We start from the raw sequence: 24,591 nt of genomic DNA on the forward strand, positions 1-24,591 counted from the left end.
CAGCCCACGCTAATGTAAACAAATCTCTGCTACGCTCCATATGTTAGCAACCTCTTTTTACTCGATGCAAAAGTGAAATGAACAGGAAAGCAGAACGAAATAGGTGTAGGAAATGGGGAGGAGCGGCGGAGCCGGAGCAATATTTAAAGTCATCGTGCCCCATCCAGACTCTCACCGGCTCTGATTCTGAATCCCAGAAGAGCTATCAGGCAAACTCCGCCGTCAAAGCACCGCCAGGATCGCGCAGCGGCCGCTGTCCTCTCAAATCAAACTAGAGGCTTGAGGGCAGAGGAACTGGAGTGCGAAGGGAGAATGTCTTCACCAGCGTTTGGCCTCCTACAATTAAAACCGTTTCCCCCAGTCTAGAAACCGCAGGTCAGGCCGGAGTTTTTCTTCCTTCCGCTCTCGCAAACGCGCGGAGGAGCGAGAATCAAGTCCTGAAAGGCGCCGCATGGGTCGGTGCATCCGCGGCCGGTTCCTCACACGGGGTTTCTAGCGTCCCACAGCCGACCGTGACTGTCGCGACATATCATCGTTGAAGAGGAGCGAGGCTTCTCCCTCTTTTAGCGCCACTCGGCCCCGGAACAAACCTGCAGGGGCAGAGCGGCCCAGAGTACGTTTACTCGGAAGTAAAAACTGCGCTCAGTAGGGCTCCGAGGCAGGCTGGCCTTGCTTCCAGGCCCATGAGCAGAAGTGGGTCCCGGTGGCCGCTGGGAACCTTCCTGCCGCGGCAGTGGAGGCCTCTCCGGAGGAAAGCCGGAAACGGAGCCAGCGTGTTGGCGAAGTAAGTGATTTCCTTTGGCCTCCGGGAAGTCTGAGGGTGGCAGGGAGGAGAAGGAGGCAAGAGGCGAAGAAGGCACTATTGAGGCAGCTTTTCACATGTTTACTGGGGAGAAGCTGGGCAGTACCCTTAGGTAAAGGGGTATAGGATTGCAACATCCATTCATCCCTTTTCCAGCCTGAGGTGTGGGGACAGTGTTCCCAATGGCCCATGGGAATTGTAGTCCCAAGTTAAAGGCATCAGTTTGAGGAAGGCTGATGGAAGCAGCAGCTGCAAGCAATCACTGTGTCCTTCAACACAAGACACCCATCTGGGCAAGGAAAGAAGGGGAGACTCATCCAACATAGCTGGACCACCTTTGGAGACAGTGGTTGGGTTATAAGTTAAGTCTCTGGGACTCTTCTCCCACCTTAATGCCTTCTCAGTTTTTGGATACTCCTGGTTAAGGAATAATGATAGGAAGGAAGGCCATTGCTTGCTTCAAAATTACTCTCCAGTCTCTGTTGATCCTGTAAACTCAGTCCTGTGTGACTACCAGATGGCTGGCCTGGGCTCCTGCTAGCCCTTATCTAATTCCTTCACACCAGCCACAAGCCATCTCATGACAAGCTTTTTTCCCCCCAGTCACCCTGCCAGAGAAATCCATGCAATTCACCAAATGCTTCATACCAAGTGTTGGACCTAGTGTGAAACTGAGCAGTAGCTTACAGGTATCTTGAGGAAATGGGGGCCCTCCATTCTGTTCTTTTGGGACTTGATTTGGAGAAAGGGCAATGACAGGGTGCCCCTCTGCTAAGAGATTTAGCATTGCAGCTGCACTAGTGATGTCAGCCTGTTGAAGTAAAGTGGGAGATATCTTCATGTGCCAAGTTACATGCACAAAGCACGCTTCCCTGAATGGGTGGAACTGGGTTCAAAGGAAAAATCTGAGAATACCCTGGAGTCCTATTCATTTTCCTCTGTTGAAGGCTCAGTTGCCTTTGGTGGACCCCTGATTCTGTGTTTGAGTTATGGTGATCTCCGCAAATAAAGGAAGGAGGGCTCAGCAAAGTTAATTTGGATAGATTTTCCATCTAAATAACAACTCAAGACAACCCATGTAGTTGGCAGCACCTAGCCAACCTTCGCTGATCTTGAAAAACTAAGTAGGTTTGGACCTGGTTAATACTCAATGGGAGACCATCAAGAACTTACTGGGCTCTAGGCTAGACCCAGAAGTTGCCAAACTTCCTAAAGAAGGCAATGGCAAGCCAAGAAAAGTTCATAGATGTGTTCATGCAGTCACCAACCTATTGCTCTACTGGACACAGATTTTATTTTTGACAGGCTGTTCCCCTGATATACTGAATCACAAAGAAACCAACTATGTTTTAGATTAGTCTGTTGGTCAGTTGAGATTTCAATAATTAAGCCACAATTCATTTAATCATAGATGTTAATTGTGGTGTAAACATAGCCAGTGACTGATCAAACTATTATCATTTTCTGCAACAAACTCTTTAGGATAGAATAATCTGTCTTTTTACATACTTCTATTGTTTCTTTTCTACTTAAATTATTCAGTTTGAACAGGTCACTATATAAAGACATAATAAAGAAGAAGAATATGAAGACTGGCAACCTCCAGATGTTTTTGACTTCAATTCCCGTAAGCTCCAGCTAGCATAGCCAATGGCAAAGGATTATGGGAACATACCTAACAATGTAGATTGTAAATCAAAATACTTGGAGGGTACCAGATTGCCAAGACTTTTTCTAGAGTCTTGTCTTTGTATAGTAAATAAAGTGGAATATTTGTATTTCAGTCTATTAAGGAACCTCATTCTAATCCCATTCAGAAATGAACCCTCCACTCTTTTTTACTGTACTTAAAAAATATATAACCCACTTTTCTGATGGAATAGAAAGCAATTCATAATAATTCTAAAGCTATAATAAAGCCACAAGTAAAACAAAATGTAGTCTTCTCATTTTCTGCAACAAAATATTTAAAGATGGGGACTTTAAAAGATGTGTCTATGCCAACACATTGCACCAGCCCCTTTGGATATACTGCCAAAGTGAGAAGGGATTTGGGATCCAAATACTCGTTTATTTAAGCACAAGCTTTGGGTAAGTGAGGATGATTCAAACATAGACTACAGTTCTTTTCCCATTTACCAAGAAATAAGGTGAATTGAATTCAGTGGAATGGAATTTTGATTTGATCTGAACAAAATTGCACTGCCAGATTACAATCCTGATAGGCACCCTTTTCCTAATAATAAGCCCCACTGAAACTCTATAAGATCCAGACCACATCCCCACTATTGGTTTAAGTGCTATTCATTCCTCCTTGTGTTAGCAAAAGAGATTGCTATCACAAATGTGGTTGTCTGGAACATTGACTCCATCCTGGGTTTGTCACATATGTAATGATTTTATGGAAAAATGTGTTGCCTTCACTGTTAGGTATGTTAAAACATCCTCTTCCCTTTTTCTCCAGCATTGTTACCCTTCTTTTTATTAACTAGTGGAAAATATACACAAATCTGAGTGCTTTAACAAGGAGGAACAGGGCTTCTGTGTCTTCCCTGAGTGGGTGACAATGATGATGATCATGATGACGATTTATTAAACTTGTATGCCTTCCAACTCCTAAGGGCTCTGTGGCTCATAACGATCAAACAAAGAAATTATTATTAGAAATATTTATTTCTCCCTTTCTGGTTCTTCAGTGCCATGCCTAATCGCTTTGTAAAACTATCCTTTCTTCGGGGTATGTTGCAGTGGTGATGGTTGCTTGTGTGCAGTGAATAGATGTGGATAGGGGAGAGAAAGAGAAGTTGGTTGGATGAAGCAACATGGCATGTATACTGCTAAATATCCTAACAGTGTGATTTTAAAAAGTAGCAGGCAAGTGTGAACAGTAAGAGAGTAAATATCTAAGAGAAATGGCAATGGCAGATGTCAGTCAATGTTGCAAAGAAAGGGGGGTTGACTTCCCCAACAAATACACAATAAAGAGAGCATTTGTAAACAGTGGAGCCAGGATCCCATTGCTGGTAGTGTAGATTGTCAGGAAAGAAATGCAGTTTTGCACAGATCTAACTCACTGTAGACAAATATGAGGGATTTCATCATATTCACACCTGAAGCTTAATATTTTCTGAGAAAGTGTCAAAAAGAAGAAATAGGTCAGTAGTATCAGAAGCTGCCATTTTTCACATTTAAATCTTAAAAATGGGCACTATATATAAACTTTCAGGGATAAAAACATGACCCTTAAAATATTTGGAAGAAAAGAAACTGCTTAAGATACTGAAGGTTTTTAGGAAACTTGGAAGGGGCAGAAAATCTAGCATGTCTCCTGATCTGGTGCTGCATAGATGAGATGCAGAACCAATAAAGTTATCGAGAGGTATGTAATCACCTCATACTTCTTTCCCTTCTAAATGTATTACTGGTACTTGGAAAGTACTTCTGAATATTCCCAACATTTCCTGTTGACAAAACTTGCCATTATTTATATACTGGACTACATGGGAATGGCTTTTCAAAGAGAAAAAAGGTTGCTTCAAACCCCTCCAATGTTTAATTGAATTGAGAAATTACAACTAGTATGTTTTTATCTTTCCTTAATGGGATAACTCTGGAAGAAAGTCCACCACTTAGAGTGATCCTTGACCTTCAAGACCACAAGCCTAGGACTTAATCCTTCCTGTCCCCAGCTAGTCTCCAGTTTAGAATCCCATTTTAATTATTCATTAGAATGTGTTTCTAGTCATTACCACTATCCAAAACTGTTCTTAGGTCCCAGTGGCTTTAATAGTATAGTATTTAAAAGTATCTGATCTCTTCCGAATTATACTCCTAATGTCTCCAAGGTAAAGAAATTGGAATGCTAAAGCTAAAGAGTTCTAGTTGTGTAAACTGTCCAGAGGGATGATAATAAGAAAAAGCATGTTTAAGTTGCTCATCAGAGTGGAAAATATTGCTGAGTGGAAACTGAAGAAATCTGTCTTTACTATATTGGATGATTTTAAGCCAATCAGAGACAATGCATTCCTCCTATCATGGCTATTATGCAGATAAACACGATAGACTGTTCAACAATATGCCATATCACTATATAACCATGGTCAAACCACACTTGGCTAAGTGGACCACACATGCTAAACCATCAGTTGTACTTATGAAAAATAATTAATTGAAATGAGAATTGAATTAATACAATCAGCCACAAATAGGAGAAACTTGAGTTCTTACTGTCGTATTTTTTCATTGCTTTCCAACCTCAGTTCCCCAGCTATAAAATGGGGGCAATAGCCCAGGCCATCTAAGAGGAGATTCTCTTGAGAAAATGAATATTGCATCTGGCATAATCTATTGTTTATGCTTTGCATTATTATAAGTTTTGGAATAATAATTTTAAAAGACTTCAAAGGACATTTACCATTTGCATTCTTCTGACCTGGAGCTGGGAACTAGCTCTGAATGTAGATTTTAGATTTCTAGACTCATTCCAGATGTATGAATGACTTTGCTTTACCCCAGCATTTCTTCCACTCTAATGCTCCTGGCAGAAATGATAATGAGAAAGTATTCCAGCAGGAGGAGCTGGTTTAGAAGCAAATGGATTCCATGGCAACTCCTGACTCCACATGACACCAAATAGCAATCCTCTGTGTTGGAAATTGCCTGCATGGCCATCTTCCCAAGATCAGGTCTTTATTGTGGGGAGGTTTCCTTGTTTCAAGTAAGAGATGCTAAGAATTCCCTGTCCTGTGCACAAATAAGCACGAGAGGAAGTGTACGTCCACTTCAGAAAACACACACGGGCTGCTGCCTGTCAAACCTGCATTTGGTTTTCTTTTTAAATATAGCTCTGTAGTTGGAAAAAGTGAAAAAAGCAAAACAAGAAAAAAGTACTGAGTTTAACCGTAATGAATGTATGAACTTTTGTAGCAACGGGAAAGAAAAGAGTTGAGGAAGATTTAATGTACATGAATCCTGAACCACATATTCTCATTCTGATTGGGAGTGCAGCCTCTGGTGCAGAACAAACTGCAGCACTTGCCTTTTTTCCAAACAGGAAAAGACATCTCAGAGAAAACAGACTGGGCCTTCCAAGCATGGGCCAAGATTGCCAGCCTGCTTTGCCAATTCTCCTGGCACCTCACAAAACCCAGGGATCAGAGGCAGCACGCCACTCCATCCCAAAGTACAAGTTAGTGGTAAATTTTTAGTGTTGTGCCCAAAAGGAAGTGGAAAAGTAAGAACATAGTTTTTACAGGGTTTTTTTGACACTTTGAGCATTGGTTCAGCACAACTTGGGCTCTTTGCTGGGCAAAATGGAGGCTGCTCTGCTCTCCTTTCTTTATCCCTGCAATCTTTGCTTTAAAAGAGGTTGATTGATTATGTGCCATCAAGGTGTTTTCGACTCCTAGCAACCACTCCTAGCAACTTCTCCAAGACAATCTATCCCTAACCTGTTCTTTCAAGTCTCCCAATGGTGTATTCATCACCACTGTGACTGAGTCCATCCACTTTGTTGCTGGTCATCCTTTTCTTCTCTTTCCTTCCACCTTTCCCAGCATTAGAGCTTTCTCCAGAGATTAAAAGAGCTAGAGAGGGGTTATTTCAAAAAGGTATTGTAGAGAAAACTGTGAAAATATTCAGCTGAAACCTTGCAGGGTTAACATCCTCTAAAGAATCTACTATTCTTTTTTTAATCTCACTCTGCCAAAAAATGAAGCATCTGCATACATTCTGATGCTTTTCCATTATGATCTCTGGGCATTTTTTAAAAAAAGAACTTTGAAGGGACCCAGATTCATTTGAGTTTTAAATCACAAACTAGAGATAAATTATGCCCTCTTCAAATCTTAAACTTGAACCAAATCATGACTTATTGGCAGAAGCCTAATGATGCAAGAACTGGAATATATTTGACAGACTTACTGAACAGTAAACTTTAAAAGATGGTCTTGTCTTTTAATCCATAAGGAAAATAAATCCTAACCAGAAGAATTTTGTTGAAACACTTTTCATAGAGATTGCACTTATTTTAGCTTCTTCAGTTTAGTACCATCTGCCAGAAGTGCAGTAGGTTCAACAAGCACAATCCAATAATGTTCTTTAAAATGTGCACTAGACTCTATTGTAACATGCTGGAATTCAGTGATAGATGATTCAGCGTGGATAAGATTTCCTGCCATTAATTGATCCAATCCACTAGACTAGCTTTACTCACAGTCAGGTATCCATTGAGCATATGAGGGCTGCGCAGCCTCTGAACATGTATTGGAAGAAGAGCTTCAGACTTTACATAAGAACAACTCCTCAATGTGGTACATGCAAACTTGAAAAAAATTGCTTTTAGGAATCAAATCCACCACCACCACCACCACCATCATCATCATCAATCATCATCATTTTTCAGGCTCCTGTGGAAGAGCCCTGCTGGAATTGTGTCATCCAACATCACAGCCAATCAGATACTTGTGCCAAATGCACAAGTGGGATATGAGGGTAATAAAGCATCATGTCTAATAACTGCAGATTGTTTTTTCCTTCATAATTTTAAAAGCTCTCCTTTAAAGTTATTTCAGTTTGTGAACAGCACTAAATCTCTGCAGCAGCAGGTTTAACAATAATTGGCTAAAAGTATTTCTTTAGGGGTCATGCTAAATTTCTTACTTAGAATCCTGGTTTGGATAATTTGGAGGTGAAAAGATTCCAGCTATTTACTGTATCCAAATACATATTTATAAATCATTTGCCTTATTCCCCATCCACTACTTCCCCCCCTAAAGTCAAGTCCAAAGATTTTACCTTTGTTAGGGCATTGCTCTTGCTTCTGATGATTATAGATGGCTTGTTTTCTTTACCATCTACAGTTCTGTAATATTGCAGCAAGCATTTCAGATATGGTTGCAACATAATATTTGTATAAATCTTTATGGATAAATTAGCTCTTTCATTTTTGGTCTGTTTGCTACTAGGCACTAAAATGGAACCCATCCTTTTCATAGGCGCTGCACACTGGACTAACACTGAAGTATCCAGCAGTTTCAGTATCCCTTTTTTCATCAGTCATGTTAGGATTACTGCACCTGCTTACATCATTCACAGTTTTATTTGTCCTCTTTCTCATTTCATGAAATGCTTCAAAAGGATCTTGCCAATTGTTGGTGTTTATCCATCCCTAAATCAAGTTAAAAAGTAGAAATCTGAATACAGGTATTTAGGAGGTCTGTTACTTAAAACTTTCTATTGTGATAACTTCATTTATTTCTGCTGTCTGCTGTACGTTCAATTAGTGATCCATCCTTGTAATAATCTGCCCTTGTAGTTCATCATTCCTAAATTTTCTCAGGAGTATTTTGTAAGGGACTTTATTCCAAAAATGTTGAAAGTCTTGGTCTACCAGATCATCCCTTTTCAGGAATATTTGTACTGAAAAAAATGGAAAGGGCATGGAAGTTTAAAAAAACAAAACAGGAGCTATTTTGATTTGTCCTTAGCAAGACCTGCCCTTTTATATCGTTAACAAAATTTTATAGCCGTTCAGTGCTTTCGGTTTGATTCCAAAAAGGTGCTTTGGAAGATCCAAGAATGTGAATGTAGAATTTGTCTGCACTCTTTAAAGCATGATGCCTTTTCTCAAATTGCATGGCACCTGAAGAGGGAAGCCCAGGATCTCATGAAAAGACACAGCTGCTTTAAAGATGACTCTTTAAAGCAGAGGTTCTACATTTGGGCTCCTGTGCACTCTTTTGAAAAAAATCCAAAGTATTTGCACAGCCTTAATCATTTTTCCTTTAACATGTCTGTAAAATTTACTTGCAATTATTTCCTTGAGTTCTCTGTTTTTAAGAAGCCCTCTTAAAAATAATGCAACACTGATCACTTTCCAGTCTTCTGGTAGAAGTCAGCTTTAAGGATATGTTACTCATTTATTCATTTTGTTACAAGACCAGCAATTTCACAATGGAGTTCCTAAGGATTCTTAAAAGGAGACCTCCTGTACAAAGAGATTTCTTTTTTACTTTCCTGTATTGCCATCACCACTTGCCTCTGTTTTGCAGATAGTTGATTCAGATCTGAGTTTCTGTACAGGAGCTTCAGTACTGGAGATAGATGCAAACAATTTTTCAAACCTTTCTACTTTAAGTGACAGCAGCTCTCCAAGATCATACAAAAAGCCTTCCACTGCTCCTGGAGAGCATTTTTTTTTAAAAAGACAAACTCCTGGAAATACCAGGGACCTGCAAACCATATATTCTGCCACTGAGATGTGGTCCCAAGGGATACTTAATGGCTTTTAGAAAAATACTTGTTTGAAAAATGTTAAACACTTGGAACAAGAAGAGTGAAACATTTCAATAGGAAGACACTCTCCTATACAAACATCTTCTCTTGAATCAAAGAGAAGAGTATCCACATTTGGATTCCTACATAGTAATTTAAGCAAAACTTAACTTTTAGCATCCTTGAAAAGACAACAGTGAACATTTATCAGAAAATGACCCTGGCAGCAGTATTACACAGAGTAATTAGTCCCTAATGATACAGATCTGCTGTCAAATAAAGTTGCATAAAAAAAAAATCTCACTAACCTTTCTCCAACTGTTATTGGCATCTGAAACATGTTCAGAACAGAAGAGATTAACACTTACTAGTAAGGGAAGAGATTACTATGCACACAGTGTGAAAACTTTTCCCTAGGTTAATACTACCTACCGATTAAAGATGCTTATTTCTGCTTAAGGCACAAGTGTTTCAAACATCAAAGAATGTCACTTGCAACAATAGTTTCTAATTTGCTAATAAGCAATAAATGAAAACCAGTATGAGCTTAACTGAAAGAGCATGGAAAGAATGGCCCATGACGTGGAATGTATAGATATGAGAAAGATTGCTTTTGAACATTAATTTCCATCCTGAATTTTCTGTGCTTTCTTCTAAACGTGGGTTTCAACATTTTGTGTTTTATTCTAAATAATTGGATAACATTCAGTGTAATGTGAATGGGTATCTACTTGCCTCTCTTTATTCTCCTTTGTCCTTTTCTTACCAACCCTTTAACATATGCCTCGAGTTTGTTCCAGAGGCACCTATTTCTGCAGTGGGTTTAAGTGCTATATTATCATGGTAGAAGATGGTGAATCTATTCTACTATGTCCAGACTTTTTAAAAATTAAACTCAGCTTATTGGAAAACACTACTACAGGAGTTTACGAGAGTCTAAAGCATTTCTACAAGGGGAAAATGAATCAGTCATACCCTCATAGAAATCTGTATTTGAAGTAAAACACTGTTATATTGTGTAACAAAACGTCATTATTGTTTTTTTTAAAAATAGAATGCATATATCTACATAGAGTCTTAGGTCCTTCAGTAGCTTTTAAATTTAGTGGGTTTTAATTGTAGATAAATAAATGGACAGAATTTTTAAATTACATGGGGATTTCTCAAAATATGATCTACTGTTTTTCAGTATATTTCATAACACAGTTCTAAAGGAGAACTACTAGTATGCAGTATAAATTGTAAAAATAAATGTGAACTTCTTTCAGTTACCAACAGCAGAGAAGATTGTAATTTTCCACATATACAGAATCAGATAAATGGTTCATTAAGAGGACTCATCAACTTAGAGAACAGACGAATCAAGTTGCAATGAACAATTTGGAACTTCACCAGAACCAAGATTCTTAGAAAATATATTTGTTATGCAACATGATCTCTGTGGAGAATCTGTCATGTACAGAGATTATTCCCTCTCTTGAGTACATTTTTTCTCTATAGAATAAGTAACAAAGAAATCTAAGTGGTAAATTTCTTAGACATCCTTCTCAAAATAATCTAGATGTAAAAATTATACTCACTCATGTAAAATCAGATTTGTATAAACTCACACTATTGCCAGCCATCTTTTCAGATTTACAAAATCCAAAATGCTTAACTAAAACTGAAGATCATCAATTTACATTATCTTCAATAAGAGCTAGTTTAATATCACAAGTAAAACATGTAAAATAATGTATTAATGTATAATAATCAGGCAGAAATACTCATTATATTAAGCAGTGATAAATTAAAACTAATGCAGTAAGTTGAGCATTGATTAGTCCACTCTGGTATTTTGCAACACTGATTTTTCCATTTGAGTTTGTTGGAGAAGCATCTCTTGTTTTCATTAAAAAAATTATACCCCATGCACATTTTATAAATTGCATTTATATGCATCTCCTTCAAGAAAACCCAAGAGGCCGCCTAGATCAGTGATTCTTAAAAACATAATTTAACACCCCCTCCCCCCATTGTGACACTCTCAAAATGTTTCTATAACCTACTATTTTTTTTAGTTCATCTGGAATTAATCATTCTGTCATTACTCTTAGTTTGCTATTTTTGAAGCATAACCTGAGCTGCTATATTTTTTAAAAAATTGAAAATATTACCCCAAAACAAAACATAGATCAATTCACAATGAAGGCCAAGTACAGTTGTTGCAATGCTTTGGATTCAGTTCCATACAATTGTTTTGGAGTGCATGGGGATCCAAATGTAGCAGCTGTTTGCAATTCTTTAAACCAGCTGCATGGTGCCCCAAAAAGATGTGGTGTTTTAAAGAGTTGCAAATAGATGTTACAATCATATCCCTCTGTGCTCCAAAGCACCTTTTTTGGAATTAAATCTGATGCACTAACAAGCAGTGCTGACATTTTAATCCAAATTATTGCAATTTGAGAATCAGGTGGCAAGCAAGTCAGCAATCAGTAATAGAAAAAATAGGAAATGACCATCTTCATTCTAAATATTCAGAAGCATATAACCACGGCAAACCTTTGGCTTTATACAGAAATATAATTCTTTCTAAAGAAACCTGTTATATTCAAAGTATTTTGATTTATTTGGTAGCTGAGATTAAATTGTAACCCTTTGCTTAAAGAATTCTCCCATGGATGGGGATGGCTGGGATGGGGAGGAACAGAGAAAAGATGGTGATGTTTACAGGTAGTTCTTTAGGTTATGACCATTTGCTCAGTGACCCTTCAAAGTTATGACAGTGAATGAATGGTACTTACAATTAGTCCTCAGAGTTCTGGCTGTCTCAGCATCCCCATGGTCACATGATTGCAATCTGGGTGCTTGATGCCCAGCTTGTGATTACATCACACTCGGTTTTGGTCACATGATCGTGATTTCCGATGTTCTCTGCTGGCTTCCCACAAGCAGTCAATGGGGAAGCCAGCAGGAAGTCAGAAGTCGTGATCGTGTGAGGTCCTCACTTAACAACCTGCACAGTCCTGGGGTTATGATGGCAACTGGGTCTGCCAGAATTGCCATTGCTAAGCAATGCAGTCACATGATGTGACACGTTACGACTGCATAGCTTAGTGATGGAAATTCCAGTCTCAATTGCCGCTGTATTGTGAGGACTACCTGTATTTCTTCTCCCTGCCATTCTTAAAAAAAGCTCTTTCAGAAGGTTGGGTGTACTCCAAATCAGTACAGGCCTTGACATGCTTTACTGCAGGTGAGTGAATGTCATCTTCACTCTTCTGCAATAAGAACTTGGATTCTGGACCTTTTTGTAAAGGGAAAGATCCCTTCTATTTGCAGAATGGCAAGTCTGGATACAATCCAGTTTGTTTTAGAGCTGGGTGAACTAAAGACAGACACTATGTGAGAATAAACCTTGGTAAGAATCCTGCAGTATAATTAATTGCTTGAACCACTTGAACATTGCATCGCAGTATCGTGGAACACTCGTCAAAGGTGAAGATTAAGATAAAGGCTAATAATGCCTTTTTGATATGTTCATCATCCTTATTACATTGCATCATACCTTTATTGCAGTGTGGCTGTGAACAAAATACTGCAATCCTATTAGTGCTCTAATATCTACAACTACACAGTTAAACTAGTATACTCAAAAATGTGATTTAGGTGCAAGTTGAATACAAGAAAAGTTGTTGGGAGTTGGGCAGCACACAAGTTTAAATGATGATGATGATGATGATGATGGACATTGCAGTACCTGGAGACAGCAGAATAGAAGAGAAAGAACTGGAGAAAATCACAAAATAAAAAGACCTGCAAATAGAAGTAGAATGACTATGGGAAAAGAAAGCAAAGATACTACCAATAGTTGTAGGCGCCTTAGGTGCAATCCCAAAACATCTGGAGCACCACTTGAAGACCATCGGCACTGACAAAATCACCATCAGTCAATTGCAAAAGGCAGCTTTACTTGGAACAGCTTACATCCTGCGACGATACCTTTAGCACCATCAAACCATCAAACATCATCTGCCTATCCCAGGTCCTTGGGAAGGACTGGATGGATGGATAAAAATGCCAAATCCAGTCTAAACATCTGGCTGACTGTGCGACCAACCATCATCATCATAATCATCATTGCAAAAAGCAGCTACACTGGGAACAGCTTACATCCTGCAATGATACTTTTAACGGCATCCAACAACATCTGCCTATTCCAGATCCTTGGGAAGGACTTGATACGTGGATAAAAATGCCAAATCCATTCTAAACATCTAGCTGACTGTGTGACCAACAACCACAATAATAATAGGTTTAGCTTTAAACATTCCAAGTTTGAAAGACCAGTTCTGAATATTCTAAGCTTAGAACAAAATATTTATTTTATAATTACTATAAAAATAATGTCAAGAGGTATGCAGTAATGCAGGAAACAATGGGGAATTTTCTGTTAGTAGCCAGAAAACTTAATGCCATGTACTGTGGTACTTCAATACAAAATTAGCTGCTTGCCACTGCCTCTGCCAATCAGGTGGTAAATAGGAGAAAAGTCTGAACTGCTGCATTTGGCTTTTATTCAGGCCTCCCCAAAACTCAGCAAAGCAAAATAACCAGCTTTACTACTAATAAATTGTGACTTTGTTCTAACAGTAAACTATTTCCCTCTAGATATATTTGTTAGACAAGTCTTTCAAGTATTGTACATAGAATTCCACATACCGATGTTTTAGAAAAAAAGTTTAAACTTACACATATTGCAAAAATTACACTGCAATCCGTTCTCTGAACACTTGATCTGCATTGCAGGATTTAATTAACATCATTTAATGATGTGGACATTTCTTATTTACTGTTTTTACATAGTTTTAACTTTTTGCAAAAATAGCCCTTTGAGACCATGTGAGAAAGGTGGGCCAGAAACCTTTTAAACGTTTAATAACGTATCATTTTTTTTTCAATGCTCCACGTATCAGCTTGGATTCTTTTTACACCACTGGAAAACCAGGGCACATAAGATATAAATCGAATACTGAAATTTTTGAAAAAAACACCGATGTTCCAGTGACTTTGCATACACACAGTGTGCTTAAGTGCTGAACTTTATTTCCATGTCATACATATTTCACATAGAAAATTCTGAGAGAACAGATTTGTCACAAGCATTTGTCTTTCAGTACAAAATCTTGCAATATCCTAGCAACATTTTTATTATGGGTAGGAAATGGATTAGATGTATCAAATGGCCGTGAGTAAAATCCACTGGCCGTGTCCACATTGCTGAAGTCTTCTTGTGATGATATCAGCTTATCTCTTTCAGAGTAGTAGTTACTGTAGTGGCTTCTTCAGCCGTGCAGGTAGCTCCTTTATACCTACATAAATTGTATCTTTGGATCTCGAGAAGTGGTTGCAATGATGATTTCATGGCAGGTAACGGAAAAATTAGTTTTTGCAAATTAAAGTATCTACTCCTGACAAATATCAATCTGTCCAAAAGAAACTGTGGCATATATATTAATAGAAAAACAGCCACTTTTACCAGCCTACAAAACGAATTTTTAAAAATGCAACTGGATTATCAGGTCAAAAAGGCCACTGAGGCTAACTCTGTCATCAGAATCAATATAGCAGTCATTTTCAATTTTCTGGGTGTTGAAGCTGGATGCTGACTGCACTAAGGCAAACATGCTTTCCTATTCCCAGAGTGAAGATGCTAGCAAAAGAAAGTCCATATGGCGTATTATTTCAAGCCCAAGTCATTTAAACTATCAGAGATCTCTGTGTTGACCTGTGCTGAGGTGCTAGCTGGTAAGATGTTCAGAAAAATGTCATACTGTTGGTCAATTCCAAGATAACTGTCACTCATAAGATACAATGTGTAGATGTATCTGAAAGAGAGAAAGGACATTGGTTTTCATTTCCAAATCAATCTTCTTTCAAAATAATAATTAAAAAACCCACCCTGTGTCATCTTACTTTCCAGGTGTTTCTGGGGTATAAAAAGCAACTGAGACCACATTCTGATTTCTGACATAGCCAACTCTTTTCAGAGCCACCAGCTCTTTTTTGTCTACTTCTCCTAGGATCACGAACCATCCCTCATCCTTGATCTTAGAGAATCGAGGTGCAACTGCTTTGGTATCTTGCTTACCCTGAAAGGAAAAAAATATAATTTAAGACACTCACCTATATAAATGTATTCTTCATATTCAAATATAAAATGCATAAACGGCTGTTCTTCAGGAACATTGGCTATATTTGATGTGAGGAATAGTCAAGAGATACTACGAGACTGGAAAAGTATTTGTTACTCCAAGTTCTTTAAGACTGAATTCAAGAAATATATTACATCAATTTCTGAAAAAGCCATTTTTTCTATTAGTAAAAAATGATACAATATGTTACCATTTTCATAGATTTCATAATATTTTAGAAGAATAGATAATTTGTATGCATAATTTGATGTACTGTTATTAAATGAATATGTGATATAATTAGTTGATTTATGTCAATTTACTATGTCAATTTTTTAGGGGTTTGTTTATTTTTTATTTTTCTTTTGTTTGTTTTGGTATTCTAACTTAACTAATTGATTTGTTGGAGGTGTATTACTGTGTTTTAATTTGTTTCTGTATAATGTTTTCTCTGTGTTTCTTTTTAAATATTGCAATAAAATTATTTTTAAAAATACATAAATGTGATACATGTACAGTGGTACCTTGGGTTACGAACGCCTCTGTTAACGAACTTTTCGGGTTACGACCAGCTCCAGCCCCCAAAATTTACCTCGGTTTGCGAACTCCGCCTCGGGTTACGAACCGGATCCGCGGCCATTTTCCCTCCCGTGACATGGTCCGCAGCCATTTTTCTGCCCCTGACACATGGTCCGCGGCCATTTTCCGCCCCTGACACGTGGTCCACGACCATTTTTCCGCCCTGACACGTGGTCCGCAGCCATTTTTCCGCCCCGACACGTGGTCCGCGGCCATTTTCTGCCCCTGACACGTGGTCCGTGGCCATTTTTCTGCCCCTGACACGTGGTCTGCGGCCATTTTCCGCCCCTGACATGTGGTTGTAGGGAGGGGGACTCTCCCTCCAAGCAATAGCCGCCTCCCTGTCCTCCACGCCAGAACGGATTAACGGTAATTACATTGAACCTTATGGGGAAATTTGCTTCGGGTTGCGACCAATTTGGGGTGTGACCAGAGTCACGGAACGAATTAAGTTCGTAAACCGAGGTTCCACTGTACTGATTTACTCAGTTTACATTTCTGACACTATTTTTTGAAAACAGAATGAAAGAATGGGGCCAGATGAGGCAGACCCAATTTCTTTAACATTGTATGGCCATCACCTTTTGTACAAGTGATGAAAACTAAAGTTAACAGAAAAACATCAGCCATGTAACAGCAAAATATTAACCACATAAAACTGATTTGCTGAAAGTCTACTATGGTGACTCTAACATATATGTTGGGAACCCCCCCATAAAATTGGATATTAAGCAATACTCTAAGATACGCTACCTTGGTGTAACCAATATGCAATCTGTGCAAGTTAATCTGGAGAACATATTCTTGATCTGCATGCAGTTTCATCCATTTTTTATCATCCCGTATGTTCATCGACAACATTGGAACAATCAGTTCCTTCTGTTCATGAACTGTATCATCCCAACAACCTTTAATAATCATACTAATGTCTATAACTGGCAAGCGGGACAAGTAATGCCAAGCCTGTGAAGAGAACAAATAGCAACAAGATAAACAAACCTTTCCAGTTATACCAACTTTATTAAAATATCATATTAAATTGAGCCCACACAGGCTTTTTTCAGACAAAGTTCTAGCTTGATAGATCATGATAGTCAGATAGAAAGACACATAGGCAATGGAACGTAGATCATTTCAAAATTCTTCCTTGGGTAAATCACATATAGGTAAGATTTCCCTACACTTCCACAAGAGTCAGTGGTACTTTAACATAACAACCCAAACAATTACAATCAATATTCTGTGCTTTGGCTATTTCTGTGCAAGTAAACATGCTACTATATATGCTTTACAAAAATTACTTTATATCCATTTTTTAAAATCACCTTACCTTTAGTGATTAAAGTATTTTTTCAGTTACTGAATTCTATTTATAATTATATTCTAAATTAACTCTTCCCAACATAATCCATGAGTGAATCACCAATTAGTGATAAGGCAAATACAGAGAGTTCAGAGGATCATTTGAGATAATTATTCTAAAATTCAAATTCTTATGTAAAGTTATCCATACTTCCAAGTTGTTTGTTTTTTTTTTTGCAATGAATTTTTAATATTAAGTGTTCTTAAAAATAGCAATGATCACATGGACTATATTTTGTGATACTCTTGTAGATTAGTTGTCCCCTCAGTTCTTTACGTGTTTGATCAGGTGGAGCTACGTCGTGAACTGAATAAAGGCTAAAACCTAGTACAGGTAGTCCTTGAGTTACAGCCACTTGTTCGGTGACCATTCAAAATTATAATGGCGCTAAAAGAGGGGGACTTATGACTGGTCCACAAAGTTGTGGTCATCGCAGCATCCCAGCGGTCATGTGATCACGATCCTGGCACTCAGGTGCTTGGCTCATGATTACGACATCGCAGCAAGCCACGTTCATGTGATTGCCATTTGCGACCTTCCCTGGTGGCATCCCATAAGCAATTCAATGGGGAAGCCGGCAGGGAATGCCACAAGTTTCTCCCTTAAGTCACTCTGCCGTGAGTGTATGTAGATCTCTCATTCTCCAAATCAACGTATAGAGGATGCCAACTAACTCTCTGGCATCCCATCATACTGCTTGCCTGTATACAATGGCAGGCAGCAGACGGGAGAAGGAGAGAGAGACCTGCCTTCACGTCCTTTTGGACTCAGTTGCTGGTGGATGTGGCCCTGTTGTAAGAGCTGATTAGGCTCCTTTCAAAAGTGGTTTGCACTTTCTACAGATTTTTATTTAATTTGTTTAGTGGTAGGTTTAGAAAGAAGTACATGAAAAATTAAGCCCAATTAACCCCAGCAACGTATTTCTACCATAGTTTCCCTTTTAAAAGTATGTGGCAGGTATACACATGTAAGAGAGTGATCGATTCAAGAGCAAAGTACAATAAAAGGTTTCCTATGCTTGAACAGTGCTCACTTTCATTGCCAAGACATTTGAGCAGCTTCTTTTATGTTGCAGTAGAATGTATTTTTATTTACAGTTACATGCATCTAGATGCATAGTGTAAGCACAGTTTATGTTATTGACATATTAAAAAGACACATGAAAGATATGGACACGCAACATACACAAAAGCTATTTTTGAAGAAACTGCTAAGACATTTCAATACCAGCCAAACATATTTATCTGAGGATTAATCTTCATCTATTGAATCAGACACGAACACTACCATGCATACAATTATTTAATTAGCAGCCAAATCCTCTGCCAGTCAGCTGCTGTTCCGGGCATACTGATGGGGAAGTAGATGTAAATCTCACAGTAGTACTGCTTTTTCTCATTACTACTGCAATTAGCACTTAAATTGATGCTTTAAACATACTAATTTCTGGAATAATTCAGGATTTGTATGTTACCTGAGATCGTCTCACTGCAGAGACGACACCAGATTGCTACGCAAATTGAAGCACTTTTGAGCCAAATAACCATCATCGTATCAGACGGAGCCAATTTGCATTTGGTTTTAAAGATAACAGAACGGCAATTTATGCAAATAAATTAAGTTAGTTTACTTCTGAGTTTTCCCTGAACTAATTACAACAATGTTCTAATTTTTCAACACATCTATAACTTGGACTGAAGTCAACATATATTACATTTGAAATCCGTGGTAAAGAATGGTTTTGTTTTTATTTAAATGTATTTCACTATTATGATCAATATGTGTGGTGCGTGTATGTATAAGCACCTCACCGTTTTATTGCCTCAGAATTTAAAGGGAGAATATTAGTTTCCTTTCCTAAAGAAATGCTATAGCAAAACCACCAGCATTATCTTACTTTCCAGGAGTTTTGGGGGTATAAAAAGCAACCAAGGCATGCACAATATAACTTACACACTGTTTGGACAGATATCCTTATATGGCAATATGAAACTCATTTTTTGTGGTGAGCCATTCATGTGTACTGACAAATGGGGACTAAATGGATGCCAGCATACACTACCCACTCTGCAGCGTACCCTTGTTGGCTCTAAAATGGCAGGGAATTCGAGATCTATTACAGGCAAAGATTCTTTGCCGATGAACATACTAGGATCTATTGTATCCTATTTCTGACATTATCTGATCCTTTTTAAATGAAGAAGTATATACTGGGAAATGGCAAGAAATGTAGAAAAAAGCAGTAACACCAGAACCTGTCTTTTAAGATAGAGGCATTTAATGTTTGAATACATTAAATGAAATAATATGAAGCTGGTCAGATAATGGGCCTGTAAGTAAAAAGCCCACATCCCAGTGGGTACGCTGTACTGTACAGCATGAACAATTCGACGACCTCTTTGACATTACAGCAATTGCGCAGCATGGCACACACAAATAGTTAATGGATATCTTTGCAATCCACCTACAAGTGAGTGTGTGTGAACTTTTTGTCCAAAGCAATTATGTCTGGCTACGACCAATAAGTTTGAGTTCCAGCAAAGCAGAGTTTGGAGGGAGGGAGAATGGTTGGGCAGGAGGAAATTTATGCTGTAGAACAGATTGAACTGAGCTATTGCAAATCTTCTATGCAGCTCTATGAAAGATGATCAGCCATTGCATTTGTACCATGCAGTTTGATTTCCCCAGTAATATTAAGAGGGATACATAGATAAATATTACCTGTGTAATGTGTGTGGAATTCAAATCACAATCTACAATGGAAGCAAAAATATTCTCTTTTCCATCACAAGCAGCTATTAGTTCAGGAAGGCATTCAATAGGCGCTTGGTAACCATCTTTCCTCTTCCCTTGGCTCCATTTCCTAGTAAAATAGAAAACATACTGTCAGTTGAGAACTAATTTCAGGAAAAAAAAAAAAAAAACAGAGATAAGAATATGAAATTGGGAAGACATTTTAAAAGAAAAAATGAAAAACCTATTTTAAGTATGGGGTTGCCTTAGCCTTTCACAACAATAGTCTTTTGATTTAATAAAATTAGCATGGCAGACTGATTTTAAAACTGTCATGTTGCCTGCTCTATGTCTAAAAGAACTGTATTGAGAACTGTACCATAGCTCAAAGTCACAGATTATTAAGGAACTCGCCTCTTGCTTTAAACTGTAGATTAACTATAGATGAACAGTATAATGTACATTAATGTTATTGATTTAAGTTACGATTTAAAATTAATGAGATTGTGATCTTTTTCATAGCTTACGTATTTTTATATAAGTTTATTAAAAGTTTTAAAAAGGAAGATAAAAACTAATACTGTACATAGTAATATAAACTAAGACGAAGAAAAGAAAAAGAAAGAAATCAGAAATAAAGCTAAAAGTGCAAGAAAGGAAAGAAGTAAAAGAAAAATAGAAAAGAAATAAAAAAGATATAAAGAAGTGTCTTCTGATCTTCTTTACAGCAGTTATAAGTACAATTATAAATTTACCTGTCACTCTAAGGTTACAACATGACTTTATTCTTTCTATAATCTATTCTGTCTAATCATCAAAACCATAAATCATAAGTCCATTTTTTCCTGTTTTATGTAAGAAGTCCATAAGGGGTTTCCAGTCAGCAATAAACATAGATATTGTCTTTTCTCCGATCAAAGAATTTGGCCATCTCAGCAAGTTCCATCATCTTCACCAACCATTCCTCCAATGTGGGCAATGCACATACTGATTTAGAAGATTTTAACAATTAATGTACAATTGAGAGGTCTTTCTTTTGGGATTGATGGACAAGCAGTTGGAAAAAAGTCATGGAACTTTGTTTTTATGTATGATAACTGCAAAGAGATTATTGTATGCACAAAGATGGAAAGACTCGGCATATGACATTTCATAGGCTTATGTAGCCATAACAAGAGTAGCGATATTTGATTTACACATATATAATCAGCACATTGTATGGAAATACAAACAGTTTTTATCCAATGCTGGCTGTTTGCATTAGAATCTTAAGAGTGTCTTCCTTTTCCACTTAGCATTAGTTAAGTGTCTCTGAGTCAAATGTGATTCTTTCATAACTTCATGGACAAATGCTCTCCATCTGGACCTGTCCTTGATGACAAGCCAAAGCTTTTCCAAGGACATTCCAATGACATGTCCAACCTTGTCCATCTACCTTATCTGTTTGTCTTCTCCTTCTATCTCACTTAACCTTCACAAGCACACACTTCTCAATTTGCTCTACTGGACATTCCAAAATGAATCCATGTAGGAGATCCACTACATAAGTTGAAGTTCGTTTATACAAATATGGATGCAGCTCATGAGAAGTGAACCAGACCAAGGGCTTATCTAGTCCAACATTCTGATTCACAACTGGCAACCAGATATTTATGGGAAACCAATATGTATGACGTGAGTGCAATAATACATTCTTGGTCCCATTCTCTAGCAACTCATGTTCATAGATGCTATCTCTGACATATCAGGTAATATGTAGCTATCATGATTGCTATCCTCTGATAGCTTTATTCTCCCTCAGTCTGTTTAATCTCTTTAAAAAATGTCTAATTTGGAAGACATTGCTACACTGGATATATCTTGGAGTACAAAACTTAACTAGATGATAAATGAAGAGGTATTTCCTTTTGTCTCTTTTTACTCTCTGACTATTCAACTTTATTGGAAGATTCTAGTCTCAGGAAAGGGATAAGAACCACTAGAAGACACAATCTTCAAAGCATGTGAGTGACTGAGATATGAATAACCTTAACGTTATACCACAACTTTCAACAACAAGAGCATGGAGAGACAGTAACAGTCTATTGTCCTATATTCCAATTGTACTGCAAAGACCAGCTTTATAAACAACTAGCTGTATACCTGAAAAGGTGAAGATGGTGATATTCTATGTTAGGTAAAGTAAGCAAAGAGGAATCATGGATCCATCGCCCTTGAATCAGCATCTGTACCAAATTGGTAATATTTAGTGCTGTCACCAACCAGCCCTCATTTGCTGCAATATCCAGCATTGCCTAAATCAAGAAGAAAACTATTTTAATTATACAAATAAATGCCAAGGTCTTTTAAAATATATTTCACTATTCTAGATCCATATTTCTCTATTATTATGAGCAGCTATATGATTTTGAGCATACCAAAATTTTTACTGATGGAAAGAAGATATGTCATATACAACAGCAAAGGATGTCATAAATATAAATAAGTAAGTAAATAAATGGCAAAGGCAGCAACCTTTTATGATGGTTGATTTCCTTAATATGAGAAATTATTCAGAAATTAATCAAATATTCTTTTAATATGAGAAGCCATTGTTTTTTCACCCTGCCTAACTTGCCACAATATGAGACCTTTTTTTATCCAGACTGAGATGAGCTCAAGAGCTTGTTTACTATCTTGTTATAGTTTATTTTAAGGAAGGTATTATATCACTTCTGGCTTCACCCATGGCTTACTATCTGATTTTTAAAACCTGTGTTCCAGGTTTACTTTGTAGAAGAAAGCCACATGTGGAAACTTTTTTGGCATAAGGTTCTTTATGACTATTTACAAAGCACAACACTTATATATCTGATTGTATACCTGCTATCCTTTCCTTCTGCTATATCAAGTTAGGAAATCAAAATTCTAGAAATCCAATTCAGAATCTGGAGCTGTAACACTGTACAGACCAAACTATCTCCTATTAACAGCTTCCCCTAAGAACAATTTAGTGCATGCAGCACTGAATACTTAATTATGATTTAATGTATGTAATAAGAGATTGTGTCTTGGTTCAGATGTAACTACCAGACGTCTGGCTAATCCTTCATCTGGCACTTTACTGCTTGGAAAACTTGAATTAAGGTGGGACTGCCAACAGAGTTATTTTCCATCCTAACACCACTGGTCTCCAGGACTGAAGAACTACATTGGCATGAGATATACATTGCCAATCTCACCTAGATGTTCTGTTTCCTTCAAGCAATACAGGAATATTCCATTTTTGATAACAATTGAATTAGGCCAAAGTTTATGATGAGTCTTTCAGTGCAAGCACAAAAGCTATGTACATATTTTACTTTTTTTAAATAAAAAGAATAAGTGATCTCACATACCTTGGTTATGGGAGAAGTATATTCAGATCAATGAGAAAGTAGTTTCTGTATACACTTATCATCTTACATAAATAAACTAAATTCATTTGAATATAGATGAGAGACAATAGAATTAGCTTTATGGAGATCCTTCGTTATAGAGTAACACCAACCATAGGAGCCAGACATTTGTGAACTTTCTGGGAGATTATTTTGTGTATCCTGCCAATATCTGATAATCATCTTATTGGAACACATAACAAGGTCTATTTTTAGGTTCTGGAATCTCTGCTCTGGGAAATATGTTTATCTCTGTTATCATTCCACCCAAGGGCTCTTATAATCTCAGATTCCACACAAGATACCAAGCGAACAACCAAGTCCTTAGATGGGGGAGGACAAGAGAAAATGTCAGTAATGCAGCTACAGTTGTTTCCTCCTTGGTACTTGCAGGATAATCTAGCAGGTGACAAGCTGCAACTTCAGCTTCATCATGCATCAAAGATTCTGAAGTCATTAGTTGCACAGTACCTGGCAATTCCTTCCACCAGTCCTTCCACTAGTACCCCTGTATTGCAAATAAGGAGAGGACATGGAAACAATTTCAGTTGCAGGTGTTCTTGTATTTTTAATTTTTTCTATTGATCATTTTTTAAGCTGCCCTGGGTGCCTTACACTGAGACGAAAAGGAGAGTTTAAATAATTAAATGTAACATGCACAAGTTATCATTTCACAGGAGACCTCATGTTCTGGAATGCACCCACCATTTGTGTTTGGTGTGTTTGGTCACTCTTAGAAAGTCTTGTGATATTAAATAAACACACACACACACACACACACATTAACCTTCACAGTAAAGGTAGATACCTGGTGTTTTTTTTTGCTTGTTCCTGCAATCATTAAAAAAAAAACACTCAAGTTTTCTTTCTTGTTTATCAAAGTTGAATTTTGACAAATACTACTAAAAACACCTAGCTCAACAAAATCCACACCATTCCTATTTAACAGCAAAGGATGGACCTTAAGGAAATGTATACTATTTCCAAGACAGGAAAGGTGACCATTAAAGTATTCCTGGGAAACTATGAAAACTCTGAGAATACTGGAAAGATTATTTTTAATAAAAGAATCTAGGGTTGGGGTTTGTTTTTCTGTTTTTAAACAGGGCATTTACTCTACAGTTTGATGCTAGAATGTATTTCAAACTTATACGGCCCACTAGAGGAATGCTTAGCTGTCTATATTAGCCTGTACATTTAATCAAATGTTTTACAGACAAACAAAAGGCTGCATTTACTTAAGGCAAACTA

The 24,591-nt window shown here is 37.6% G+C and overlaps 1 protein-coding gene across 1 annotated transcript in view; it reads right to left on the bottom strand.

The window, feature by feature from the left end:
• Window positions 1-13,275: 13,275 nt before the first annotated feature.
• The window catches only part of ASCC3 (activating signal cointegrator 1 complex subunit 3), a 234,016-nt gene continuing 222,700 nt past the window's right edge, over window positions 13,276-24,591 (bottom strand). The window contains exons 38-42 of the mRNA XM_007421586.4: window positions 22,067-22,218; window positions 19,913-20,054; window positions 16,582-16,791; window positions 15,032-15,207; window positions 13,276-14,943 (exon numbers count right to left, since the gene is read on the bottom strand). Of these exons, the coding sequence (XP_007421648.2) occupies window positions 14,796-14,943; window positions 15,032-15,207; window positions 16,582-16,791; window positions 19,913-20,054; window positions 22,067-22,218 (828 nt within the window). The 3' untranslated portion in view covers window positions 13,276-14,795. The remainder of the gene's footprint in view (window positions 14,944-15,031; window positions 15,208-16,581; window positions 16,792-19,912; window positions 20,055-22,066; window positions 22,219-24,591) is intronic.

The sequence above is a fragment of the Python bivittatus genome, unplaced genomic scaffold, assembly GCF_059951505.1.
Source record: "Python bivittatus isolate LINGU-HERP-01145 unplaced genomic scaffold, Pbiv_v1 ctg000020_np1212, whole genome shotgun sequence".
Lineage (NCBI taxonomy): Eukaryota > Metazoa > Chordata > Lepidosauria > Squamata > Pythonidae > Python > Python bivittatus.